This window comes from Hylobates moloch, unplaced genomic scaffold (assembly GCF_009828535.3).
Source record: "Hylobates moloch isolate HMO894 unplaced genomic scaffold, HMol_V3 SCAFFOLD_8, whole genome shotgun sequence".
Lineage (NCBI taxonomy): Eukaryota > Metazoa > Chordata > Mammalia > Primates > Hylobatidae > Hylobates > Hylobates moloch.
The window spans coordinates 54,303,582-54,318,270 of NW_026652283.1; the positions used below are offsets into that span (position 1 = coordinate 54,303,582).

Below are 14,689 nucleotides of genomic sequence, written 5' to 3' on the forward strand. Positions count from 1 at the left end.
CCAGACTTAACTGGGTTTGAATATTGGTTCTGCCACTTACAGCTATATGATTTTGAGTAAGTCAGTCAACCTCTCTGAGCTTCAGTTTTCTTATCTGTAAAATGGGGGCAATAATATAAACCTTGAAGCTGTGTTGCATAGATAAGAGATAATATGTGCAAAGTATATCACTCATGATAGGCACTCAATTTTTGGTAATCATTGTATTATTATTATTATTACAAATGTCCCAGGAATGGTTTCTATTACTACAAATGCCCCTGCAGGGGTTGAGACAGGGTAAAGGGAGGAGAGGTCTGGTGATGGGCCTGGGAGGAGGGCAAAGGGCAGCTCAGAATGGGAGCTGAACAAGTGGAAATATGGAGTTTTAAAGTGTTATCTGAAAAATGTGGCAATGAAGGGCTAAAAAAATAGCACCAGAGTGAGAGGTAGATTGTGTAGTTAATAGGAATATAGGTATACATGAGGCTAATGGGAAATGGCTGGATTTAGAAGGGAAAAGGAACATCCCTTCCTCTGAAACTAAACTGACAAAGATAAATATTTCTGCAGGTTTGGCTAAATCTATATGAGGAGGCCGGGCGCGGTGGCTCACGCTTGTAATCCCCGGATCAGAGGTCAGAGTCGAGACCAGGTGAAACCCCGTCTCTATAAAATACAAAAAAAATTAGCCGGGGTGGTGGGGGGCCTGTAGCCCAGTATCGAGAGGTGAGGCAGAGAATGGGTGAACCGAGGGGTTGCAGTGCCGAGTCGGCCATTATCCAGCCTGGGTGAGGGCCAGATCCGTCTCAAAAAAAAAAAAAAAAAAAAAAAATCTATATGGTTCACTCCAGACCACCCACTTCTATTCTCCACTGTCTGTGTGTGTCTATAATTTTCCCCCCACTATATATATATATATATATATATATATATAAAGTGGGGGTCCAGGCATGGTGGCTCATATCTGTAATCCCAGCACTTTAGGAGGCTGAGGTGAGAGGATAGCTTGAGACCAGTCCAAGACCAGCCTGGGCATAGCAAGATCCCATCTCTATAAAAAAAATTGTAAAAATTAGCTAGGCATGGTGGTGCACGCCTGTAGTCCCAGCTACTCAAGAGGCTGAGGCAGGAGGATCATTTGAGCCCCACGGTTCGAGGTTATAGTGAGCTATGATGATACTACAGCACTCCAACCTGGGTGACAGAGCAAGACCCTGTCTCTAAATATATATATGTATGTATGTATGTATGTATGTAGGAGGAAAAACAAATACCAAATAATCTTACTTCTTCTGCTCTCTCTTTATTTTCCTCCTGAAGTTTCCTATCCTCCTTACTTTCTTCTTCATCTTCTTTAAAAGACTCATCTATTTCAGGCTCAATGAATTCTTTTACAGCCTCCTGTGAGATAAACCAATATTATGAATAAAGGGTGTATATAAATATTAGCAATTATTTGTTCAAAATATTTAATGAGCACTAATCCTGCAGCTGGGTACTGTGCTAGTGACACGGATACAAAGGTTGATAAGAATAGTCCCTATCCTTAAGAAACTTACAATTTCATGGACAAGAAAATACAATGAATGCATACATTCACATAGTAGGAGCACCTAATTTAGACCAGGTAGTGGACTGGGTAAAAGAGGGAGTTGGTCAGGAAGGTTTCCTGAAGGAGATAATGTTTGAGTTTTTTCTTGAAGGATGGAGAAGGAAAAGGAGCAGCTCTGGGCAGAGGATGTTCTATGCACATGATTGGATCTGAGAGAGTATAGTTCAATAGGACAAAAACTGGGAGACAAATGAATAGGAGCGCAATCATAGAGAAAGGGCTAGACTGTCAAGCCAGGGAGATGATTGGCTCTTATCCTGAAGGCAATGAGGCTCTAATAAATTGGTTGATTTGCTTTGCATTTCAAAACAATCATTCTAGCAACATGAGAATAGCTTTAAAGAAGAGGAAGAAAGGGAAGCAGAGGAAAAAAAAAGGAGCATGAACAAAACAGTGGTTGCGGGAACGAAGAGAAGGAAAAGGAGGATTTAAGAGATATTTAAAAGGTAAGTCCTAGTGATTGACTGGATGGACACGGGATGGTTAGAGAAAATGTACATCTTGAATGACACTTGGTTTGCAGTTTAGACCACTAGAGAGATGACAATGCCATTCACAGAGACAATGAACAAAATTGGACAAATAGGTTTGGAGAGAGAGATGAGTTCAGATTAGGCTATGAGAGTTGGAGGTACCACTGAGATACCCAAGTGAAAATATCCAGCAAGAAGGTGAATATATGGATCTGGAGTTTAAGATGGAAGAATTTGGGCTAAAAATAGAGATCTGACAGTTATCTGCATTTAATTAAAGCCAAGAAAGTAAATTACATCCTAAAGGCAAACTTGTGAAGTAGCCAGAGAATTAGACAGTAACCCAGTTACATAAAATGCTAGGGATCTATGGAAAACAGTGTAGCGATTCCTTAAAGAACTAAAAGTAGATCTACCATTTGATCCAGCAATCCCACTCCTGGGTATCTACCCAGAGAAAAAGCAGTCATTATATGAAAAAGATAATTGTACATGCATGTTTATAGCAGCAAAATTCACAATTGCAAAAATATGGAACCAGCCCAAATGCCCATCAATCAATGAGTGAATAAAGAAAATGTGGTGTATATATACCATGGAATACCACTCAGCCATAAAAAGGAATGAAATAATGGCATTTGGAGACCGTTATTCTAAGTGAAGTAACTCAGGAATGGAAAACCAAATATTGTATGTTCTCACTCTTAAGTGGGAGCTAAGCTATGAGGAGGCAAAGCCATGAGAATGATACGATGGACTTCAGGGATTCAGGGGAAAAGGGTGGGAGGTGAAGAGGGATAAAAGGCTCCATCTCAAAAAAAAAAAAAAAAAGACTACACATTGGGTACAGTGTACACGGCTTGGGTGATGGGTGCACCAAAATCTGAGAAATTATCACTAAAGAACTTACTCATGTAACCAACTATGACCTGTTCCCCAAAAACCTATTGGGAAAAAAAAGGAATGATGTTCTGATGCAGGCAACAACGTGGCTGACCTCTGAAAACACTATGCTAAGGGAAATAAGCACAAAAGGCCACATACTGCATAATTCCATTTACATGAGATGTCCAGAATAGGCAAATCCATAGAGCCAGAAACTGTGTAGTGTTTCCAGGGCCTGAGAAGATAGGGGAAATTTGAGTGACTGCTAATCAGTATGGATTTTCTTTTTGGGAATGATTAAAATGTTCTGGAATTCAATAGTGATTATCACTGCACAACTTTGTGAATATACCACAAACTATTACTGAATTGTACATATTACATGAATTGTGTCTCAATAAAGCTGTTATTTTTAGAAAAATAATTTGGCCACTCCACATTGTACACATACTTCAAAACGTCATGTTGTATACAATAAATATATACAATTTTTATTTGTCAATTAAAATAAATAAATAGGAAATTGCTGCCTCAAAAAAAAATCAGATGAAATCAAAAGCCTATACTCAAGGAAAACAATAATAGATTTTCAAACCTCTGAAAAAAATAAAATAAAATGCTAGGGAAGAAAGAGGAGCCTGAAAAGGCAGCCAGAAGTAGCCTCTGAAGTATGAGAGGCCATGAGGAAAGCCAAAAGAGAAGAAAGAAGGAGTCATCAGTGTTGAACACCTCAAAGAAGTCTACTTATATAGATTTAAAAACGTCCTCTGGATGTTTACAGCAGCAATATTTATAAAAGCAAAAGCTAGCAATAAGCTACAAATGCCCCTGCAGGGGTTGAGACAGGGTAAAGGGAGGAGAGGTCTGGTGATGGGCCTGGGAGGAGGGCAAAAGGCAGTTCAGAATGGGAGCTGAACAAGTGGAAATAAATTACGGTGTAAGCCATATAACAAAATACTTTATAGCAATGTTAAATTATGCTGTAGAAATATGTATAGAAAAATAGTCACAATGTATTAGGATATTTTTACAAAATGAAAATACTTTTTTCTTGATAACATTCTTGCTATAAAATATTTGAACACTACAGAGGAATTAAGAATCTTAACTCTGAGTTAACAATTTTTATCATTTGCTGAATATTCTGCTAGACTGCTTTTCGCATCTATAAACATTTTAATATAAATGAGATAATATATCTTATATTCTATAATCTGCTTTTCTCAATATATCATGGATTATATTTATTTAACTACTTAAACATCTACTTTATCTGCATAGAATTCCATTATTTCAATGTACCATGTTGTATTTAACTAATCTCCTACTGATCAACATTCATATTGTTTCTAGTATTTTGCTATTATACTATGCTCTAATAAACATTCTTATACAGATATATCATGTATTAGAATTATCAGACTACAAAAGTTATATTTAACCTATTTAAAGAAATAAGAGATTGAAAATATGAGCAAAGAGAGAAAGATTACAAAAATGATCAGACTTAAAAAAGAATCAAATAGGACTTCAGCAATTTAATTTAAAAACTCGGCCGGGCGCGGTGGCTCACACTTGTAATCCCAGCACTTTGGGAGGCCGAGGCGGGCGGATCACGAGGTCAGGAGATCGAGACCACAGTGAAACCCCGTCTCTACTAAAAATACAAAAAATTAGCCGGGCGTGGTGGCGGGCGCCTGTAGTCCCAGCTACTCGGAGAGGCTGAGGCAGGAGAATGGCGTGAACCCAGGAGGCAGAGCTTGCAGTGAGCCGAGATCGCGCCACTGAACTCCAGCCTGGGTGACAGAGTATGATCCAATCTCAAAAAACAAAACAAAATTAAATTAAATTAGAATACAGAAATTGATTATATATATATAAAATCTGTATATATATAATATATATCCTGTATATATATAACTATATATACATATATACAGTTACTAGTTAGAAGATATAATGGAAAAGAATGTCTCATTTAAAATAGCAAAAAATAAAATATTCAGGCATAAACCTAATAAGAAACGTACAAAATGAGCAAACAAATAAGATATGATTTAAAGGCATAAAAGTAGACATCCTATATTCCATATTCTTGGATAATACAATTCAGCATCATAAACATGTCTGCTCTAAGTTAATATATAAATTTAATATTATGCTAGTTTTAAAAAATCTTATTTTTAAGAACTAGCTTATAAAGCTATATAGAAAAATAGCCAGGTACAGTGGTGCATGCCATAGTCCCAGCTGCTCTGCAGGCTGAGGCAGGAGGATCACTTAAGCCCAGGAGTTTGAGACCAGCCGAGGCAACATCAAGACCCTCTCTCTAAAAAATAAATAAATAAAAGGAAGATTAAGTAAGCAAGAATAGCAATGAAATGCCTGAAAAAGATCAGTGATGAGGGCTGGTCCTACCAGATATGAAGATGTATCATAAGAAAGTCAAACTATCCCTGTTTGCAGATGACATGATCCTATATCTAGAAAACCCCATTGTCTCAGCCCAAAAGCTTCTTAAGCTGATAAACAACTTAGCAAAGTCTCAGTATACAAAATCAGCATGCAAAAATCACTAGCATTCCTATACATCAACAATAGTCAAGCTGAGAGCCAAATCACAAATGAACTCCCATTCACAATTGCCACAAAAAGAATAAAATACCTTAGGAATATAGCTAACTAGGAAGGTGAAAGATTTCTAAAAGGAGAACTACAAACCACTGCTCAAAGAAATCACAGATGACACAAATGGAAAAACATTCCATACTCATAAAAAGGAGGAATCAATATCGTTAAAATGGCCATACTGGCAAGGGCAATTTATAGATTCAATGCTATTCCTATCAAACTACCATTGACATTCTTCACAGAACTAGAAAAAAACTATTTTAAAATTCATAAGGAATCAAGAAGAAGCCTGAATAGCGAGGCAACCCTAAGAAAAAAGAACAAAGCTGAAGGCATCACACTACCCAACTTCAAAGTATAGTACAGGGCTACAGTCACCAAAACAGCATGGTATAATACAAGAACAGACACATACACCAATGGAACAAAATGGAGAACCCAGAAATAAGACTTCACACCAACAAACCATCTGATCTTCAACAAAGCTGACGAAAACAAGCAATAGGGAAAGAATTCCCTATTCAATAAATGGTGCTGGGATAACTGGATAGCCATATGGAGAAAATTGAAACTGGAACCCTTCCTTATGCCATATACAAAAATTAACTGAAGATGGGATTAAAGGCTTAAATGTAAAACCCAAAACTATAAAAACCCTGGAAGACAACCTCGGCAATACCATTCTGGACATAGAAATGGGAAAAGATTTCACAATGAAGATGCCAAAAACAATTGTGACAGAAGCAAAAATTGACAAATGGGATATCTAATTAAACTAAAGAGCTCTGGACAGTAAAAGAAACTATCCATAGAGTAAACAGACAACCTACAGAATGGGAGAAAAATTTTGCAAACTAGGTATCCGACAAAGGTCTAATATCCAACATCTATGAGGAACTTAAACAAATTTACAAGCAAAAAACAACCCCATAAAAAAGTGGGCAAAGGACATGAATAGACAGTTTTGAAAAGACATAAATGTGGCCAATAATCATATGAGAAAAAGCTCAACATCACTGATCATTAGAGAAATACAAATCAAAACCATAATGAGCTACCATCTAACACCAGTCAGAATGGCAACTATTATAAAGTCAAAAAATAACAGATGCTGGCAAGGTTGTGGAGAGAAAGGATCACTTATACACTGTCGGTGGGAGTGTAAATTAGTTCAGCCATGGTGGAAGACAGCGTGGTGATTCTTCAAAGATCTAAAGACAGAAATACCATTTGACCCAGCAATCCCATTACTAAGTACATACCGGAAGGAATATAAATCATTCTATAATAAAGACATATGCATGCGTATGTTCATTGCAGCACTATACACAATAGCAATGACATGGAATTAACCTAAATATCCATCAATGATAGACTGGATAAAGAAAATGCAGTACATATACACCATGGAATACTATGCAGCCATAAAAAAGAACGAGATCATGTCATTTGCAGGGACATGGATGGAGCTAGAGGCCATTATTCTTAGCAAACTAACACAGGAAGAGAAAAACAAATACTACATTTTGCCTGTTAAGTGGGAGCTAAATGATGAGACCACATGGACACATAAAGGGCAACAATACATACTGGGGCCTTTCGGATGGTGGAGGGTGGACGGAGGGAGAGGATCAAGAAAAACAACTAATGGCTACTAGGCTCGATACCTAGGTGATGAAATACTCTGTACAACAAACCTCCATGACACAAGTTTACCTTTGTGACAAACCTGCACATGTACCCTGAACTTAAAAGTCAAAAAAAAAAAAAAAAAGAAAGAAGAAAATGTATCATAAAGCCTCAATAATTAAAATATTGTGGTAATGACCTATTAATAGACAGATCAATAGAAAAGAAGAGAAAATCAAAAAATAGACTTAGGTTGAATATAGTTGTTTTCAAATGTTGGAAATATTATAATATGGAGGACAAATCAGCCCTGTTCATATTAACCACAAAAGACTGAACTAGGACCAGTTCGCAGAAAATGCTAAAGCTACGAGGAGATGTATTACATTTAGTTCAATAGAAAGAATTAATGTTCTAATACTCAGTGCTCACCAAAAATGAATGGAGTCTTTCTGAAAGTAGTTCTCTGTCACTTCAGATATTCAAACTTAGGCATAATGATCAAGTATGGATGTTATATTAAGATTCATCATCAGATAAAAGAGAAGATCATCCTGGTGGATGGGAGGTAGGACTAGATTGTAGCTCCAACTCAGATGGACAGAGCAGTGTGTGGAGGCTCACATCAGAAATTTTAGCTCCAGAATGACTGTAAGAACAAAGCAGGAATCCCAAGAGGACCCAAAGACTCTCTGAAGGCAGTGGACTGCTCTTGCAGGACCTGGGAGACACCCCAAATACTGTGAGTGCCCAAACTGCGAAAGTGGGAAAGGGAGACCCTCCACTCCCGAACACACCCCCACTAGGGAAACTGAAGGTCTGGTTTGCAGGAGAAGTTTCCAACCTTACCTGGAGCTGAGTCAATTTAGAGAGCCGAGTGAAATACAAGGGTAGAGGAAGCAGTGGGAAAGGCTCTAGGAGTTCGCAGGGTCCCCAAGCAGGCCATTCCTGCCTGGCACCACAGGGATCCTTCCGGAGGGCGGCCAGAGGCACAGGGGAAAATGCCACAGGGAGAAGGAAGTCTCCAGCTGAACTTTGTAACAATTTGAATCAGGTGAGGTGCCTCCTGCTAGAACTCAGGGGATGGCATGAATCCAGCGTGCAGACTCCACAGGGGGAAGAAGAACCAAAATTCTTTTCTTTTGCAGCTGGGAGGCAGGTAGCATGGGACAAGTTCTCAAGTCCTGCTTGCCCACTGCCTGGAAATAGCCTCAGGGCTGTTAGTGGGGGCCTGGTGGGAGTAAGACCAGCCCTTCAGATTGTGTGGAGGCCGGGGTAGGTCTGCGACTACCTGCTTTCCCCCACTTCCCTGACAAACTGTATGACTCAGCAGAGGCAGCCATAATCCTCCTAGGTACATAACTCCACTGACCTGGGAAACTCACTCCCATTCCCCACAGCAGCTACAGCAAGACCTGCCCAAGAAGAATCTGAGCTCAGACACGCCTAGTCCTGCCCCAACCTGGTAGCTGAAGACAAAGGGTGGGTAGGGTATATGAAGAAATATATTCTTGGGAGTTCTGGGGCTCTGCCCACCACCGGTTCCTCTCCATACTATCACAGCTGATGCTCTTTGGAAAGTGCCATCTCCCGGCAGGAGACCAAGCAGCACAAAAACAGAACATTAAACCACCAAAGCTAAGAACCTCATGAACTGTTTCACCCCTGCTGCCGCCTCCACTAGAACAGGTGCTGGTATCCACGGCTGAGGGAGCCATAGATGGTTCACATCATAGGACTCTGTGCAGATAACCCCTGGCACCAGCCCAGAACCAGGTAGGCTTGCTGGGTGGCTAGACCAAGAAGAGAGATAACATCACTACAGTTCAGCTCATAGGAAGCCACCTCCATAGGAAAAGGGGGAGAGTACTACATCAAGAGAAAACTCCATGAGACAAAAGAATCTGAACAAAAGACTTCAGCCCTATACTTTCCCTCTGACAGAGCCTACCCAAATGAGAAGGAACCAAAAAACCAACTCTGGTACTATGACAAAACAAGGCTCGTTAACACCCCCAGAAAATCACACTAGCTCACCAGCAGTGGTTCCAAACCAAGAAGAAATCCCTGATTTACATGAAAAAGAATTCAGGATGTTAATTATTAAGCTAATCAGGGAGGCACCAGAGAAAGGCGAAGCCCAATGCAAGGAAATCCAAAAAATGATACAAGAAACAAAGGGAGAAATATTCAAGGAAATAGATAGCATAAAGAAAAAGCAATCAAAACTTCAGGGAAATTGGGCACACTTACAGAACTGCAAAATGCTCTGGAAAGTCTCAGCAATAGAATTGAACAAGTAGAAGAAAGAAGTTCAGAGCTCGAAGACAAGGTATTCAAATTAACCCAATCCAACAGAGACAAAGAAAAAAGAAAAAGAAAATATGAACAAAGCCTCCAAGAAGTCTGGGATTATGTTAAATGACCAAACCCAAGAATAATTGATGTTCCTCATAGTGTACTTACACAAACAGAGGGTATAACCCACCACATACACCTTGGCTATATAACCTTTTGCTCCCAGGCTATAAACCTGTACAGCATGTACTACACTGAATATTGTAGGCAACTGTAACACAATGGTTTGTATTTGTGTATCTTAACATAGAAAAGGTATAGTAAAAATAGAGTCTTATAATCTTATGGGACTGCTGTCTTATCTGCAGTCTGTTGTTGACTAAAACATCCTTATGCAGTGCATGACTGTATCTTGCAATTTCTTAATTTTTGCCAATATGATGAGTAAAAAAAATGAACCCTCATTTGTACTTTAACTTACATTATAATTTTTTGTGGATTAAAAAAAGAATAATTGATGTTCCTGAGAAAGAAGAGAAATCTAAAAGTTTGGAAAACATATTTGGGGGAATAATTGAGGAAAACTTCCCTGGCCTTGCTAGAGATCTAGACATCCAAATACAAAGCACAAAGAACACCTGGGAAATTCATCACAAAAAGATCATTGCCTAGGCACATTGTCCTCAGGTTATCTAAAGTTAAGACGAAGGAAAGAATCTTAACATCTGTGAGACAAAAGCATCAGGTACCCTATAAAGGAAAACCTATCAGATTAACAGCAGTTTTCTCAGCAGAAACCCTACAAGCTAGAAGGGATTGGGGCCCTATCTTCAGCCTCCTCAAACAAAACAATTATCAGCCAAGAATTTTGTATCCAGCGAAACTAAGCATCATATATGAAGGAAAGATATAGCCTTTTCCAGACAAACAAATGCTGAGAGAATTCACCACTACCAAGCCACCACTACAAGAACTGTTAAAAAGAGCCCTAATCCTGGAAACACATCAAAACAGAACCTCTTTAAAGCGTAAATCACACAAGACTTATAAAACAAAAAAAAATGAAAATTTAAAAAGGGAAAATAAAAACCAAAAAACCATGGTACAAAGTCAACAAATAGCACGATGAATGCAATGGTACCTCACATCTCAATAGTAACATTGAATGTAAATGGCTTAAATGCTCCACTTAAAAAATACAGAACTGCAGAATGGATAAGAACTCACCAACCATCTGCTCCCTTCAGGAGACTCACCTAACACATAAGGACTCACATAAACTGAAACAAAAAGGTTGGAAAAGGCATTTCAGCAAATGGACAACAAAAGCAAGCAGGGGTAGCTATTCTTATATCAGACAAAACAAACCTTAAAGCAACAGCAGTTAAAGAGACAAAGAGGGACACTATATAATGGTAAAGGCCTTGTCCAACAGGAAAATATCACAATCCTAAACATATATGCACTTAACACTGGAGCTCCCAAATTTATAAAACAATTACTAATAGACCTAAGAAATGAGATAGACAGCAACACGTAACAGTGGGGGACTTCAATACTCCACTGACAGCACAAGACAGGACATCAAGACAAAAAGTCAACGAAGAAACAATGGATTTAAACTATACCTTGGAACAAATGGACTTAGCAGATATATACAAAACATTTAATCCAACAACCACAGAACATACATTCTATTCAACAGTGCACAGAACCTTCTCCAAGATAGACCATGTGATAGGCCACTAGATGAGCCTCAATACATTTAAGAAAATTGAAATTATATCAAGCACTCTCTCAGAGTGGAATAAAATTGGAAACCAACTCCAAAAGGAACCTTCAAAACCATGCAAATACATGGACATTAAATAACCTGCTCCTGAATGATCATTCGGTCAAAAATGGAACTCAGATGGAAATTAAAAATTTTTCGAACTGAACAACAATAATGCCACTACCTATCAAAACCTCTGGGATACAGCACAGGCTGTGCTAAGAGGAGAATTCATAGCATTAAATGCCTATATCAAAAAGACAGAAAGAATACAAACTGACATTCTAAGGTCAGACCTCAAGGTACTAGAGAAACAAGAACAAACCAAACCCAAATCCAGCAGAAGAAAGGAAATAACCAAGATCAGAGCAGAATTAAATGAAATAGAAATAAACAAAAAAAAATACAAAAGATAAATGAAACAAAAAGCTGGTTCTTGGAAAAGATAAATAAATTTGATAGACTATTAGCAAGATTAACCAAAAAAAGAACAGAAAAAATCCAAATAACCTAATTAAGACACAAAATGGGACATATTACAACTGACACCACTGAAATACAAAAGATCATTCAAGGCTACTATGAACATCTTTATGCACATAAACTAGAAAACCTAGAAGAGATGGATAAATTCCTGGAAAAACACAACACTCCTAGCTTAACTCAGAAAGAATTAGACACCCTGAACAGACCAATAACAAGCACCAAGATTTAAATGGTAATTTAAAAATTACCAACAAAAAAAAAAGTCCAGAACCAGAAGGATTCACAGCAGAATTCTACCAGACATTCGAAGAATTGATACCAATCCTTTTGACACTATTCCACAAGATAGAGAAAAAAGGGAACCCTCCCTAATTCATTCTATGAAGCCAGAATCACCCTAATACCAAAACCAGGAAAGGACATATCCAAAAAAGAAAACCACAGACTGACATCCCTGATAAACACAGACACTAAAATCCTTAACAAAATACTCGCTAACTGAATCCAACAACATATCAAAAAGATAATCCACCATGATCACGTGGGTTACATAGCAGGGATGCAGGGATGGTTTAACGTATGCAAGTCAATAAACGTGATACACCACATAAACAGAATTGAAAACAAAAATCACATGATCATCTCAATAGATGCAGAAAAAGCATTCGACAAAATCCAGCATCCCTTTAGGATTAAAACTCTCAGCAAAATCAGCATACAATGGATGTAACTCAATGTATTAAAAGCCATCTATGACAAATCCACAGCAAACATAATATTGGATGGGGAGAGTTGAAAGCATTTTCTCTGAGAACTGGAATGAGACAAGGATACCTACCCACTCTCATCACTCCTCTTCATCATAGAACTGGAAGTCCCAGCCAGAGCAATCAGACAAGAGAACGAAATAAAGGACACCCAAATTGGTAAAGAGGAAGTCAAACTGTCATTGTTTCCTGACAATATGATTATTTACCTTGAAAACCCTAAAGACTCTCCAGAAAGCTCCTAGATATGATAAAAGAATTCAGCAAAGTTTCCAGATACAAGACTAATGTACACAAATCAGTAGCTCTTCTCTACACCAACAGCTACCAAGTGGAGAGTCAAATCAAGAACTCAACCCCTTTACAATAGCTGCAAAAATAATAAAATACTTAGGGATATACCTAACCAAGGAGGCAAAAGACCTCTATAAGGAAAACTACCAACACTGCTGAAAGAAATCATAGAAACACAAACAAATGGAAACACGTCCCATGCTCATGGATGAGCAGAATCAATATTGTGAAAATAGCCATACTGCTAAAAGCAATCTACAAATTCAATGCAACTCCCATCAAAACACCACTATCACTCTTCATAGAATTAGAAAAAAAAATTCTAAAATTCATATGAAACCAAAATACAGCCCTTATAGCCAAAGCAAGACTAAGCATAAAGAACAAATCTGAAAGCATCGCACTGCCTGATTTCAAACTATACTATAAGGCCATAGTCACCAAAACAGCATGGTACTGGTATAAAAACAGGCATATAGACCAATGGAACAGAGTAGAGAACCCAGAAATAAATCCAAATACTTATAGCCAACTGATCTTCAACAAAGCAAACAGAAACATAAGGTGGGGAAAGGACACCCTTTTAAACAAGTGGTGCTGGGATAATTGGCTAGCCACATGTAGGAGAATGAAACTGGATCCTCATCTCTCACCTTATACAAAAATCAACTCAAGATGGATTAAGGACTCAAATCTAAGACCTGAAACTATAAAAATTCTAGACATAACATTGGAAAAACCCTTCCAGACATTGGCTTAGGCAAAGATTTCATGACCAAGAACCCAAAAGCAAATGCAATAAAACAAAGATAAATAGCTGGGGCTTAGTTAAACTAAAGAGCGTTTGCACGGCAAAAGGAACAGTCGGCAGAGTAAACAGACAACCCACACAGTGGGAGAAAATCTTCACAATCTATACAGCTGACAAAGGACTAATATCCAGAATCTAAAACAAACTCCAATAAGTCAGCAAGAAATGAAACAAACAATCACATCAAAAAGTGGGCTAAGGACATGAATAGACAATTATCAAAAGAAGATATACAAATGGCCAACAAATACGTGAAAAAACATTCAACCTCACTAATGATCAGGGAAATGCAAATCAAAACCACAATGCAGTACCACCTTACTCCTGCAAGAATGGCCATAATTAAAAAATCAAAAAACGGTAGATGTTGCCACGAATGCGGTGAACAAGGAACACTTCTACACTGCTGGAGGGAATGTCAACTAGTAGAGCCACTATGGAAAACAGTGTGGAGATTCCTTAAAGAACTAAAAATAGAACTACCATTTTATCCAGCAATCTCATTACTGGGTATCTACCCAGAAGAAAAGAAGTCATTATAGGAAAAAGACGCTTGCACAGGCATGTTTACAGCAGCACAATTCACAATTGCAAAATCATGAAACCAACCCAAATGCCCATCAATCAACAAGTGGATAAAAAACTGTGGTGTGTGTGTATATATATATATGTGTATATATATATATATATGTATATATGTATACACACACATACACACACACACACCATATACTATGTATATATTATACCATATATATGTGGTAGTATATATATATATCATATTATATATGTATATATATGATGGAATGCTACTCACCCATGAAAAGGAATGAATTAACAGCATTTGCAGTGACCTGGATGAGACTGGAGAATCTTTTGTGTGTGTGTGTGTGTGGGGGACAGAGTCTCACTCTGTCGCCCAGGCTGGAGTGCAGTGGCATGATCTCGGTTCACTGCAGCCTCCGCCTCCTGGGTTCAAGCGATTCTCCTGCCTCAGACTCCTGAGTAGCTGGGACTATAGGAGACTCTTATTGTAAGTGAAGTAGC

At 38.2% G+C, this 14,689-nt stretch overlaps 1 protein-coding gene across 7 annotated transcripts in view; it reads right to left on the reverse strand.

Moving 5' to 3' along the window:
- AXDND1 (axonemal dynein light chain domain containing 1) overlaps positions 1–14,689 on the reverse strand; it is a 188,441-nt gene that overhangs the window by 28,426 nt on the left and 145,326 nt on the right. For all 7 annotated transcript variants that reach the window (XM_058443024.1, XM_058443025.1, XM_058443023.1 and 4 more), the window contains one exon: positions 1,270–1,383. In XM_058443024.1, coding sequence (XP_058299007.1) covers positions 1,270–1,383 — 114 coding nt within the window. Of the gene's footprint in view, positions 1–1,269; positions 1,384–14,689 lie in introns of those variants that run through there.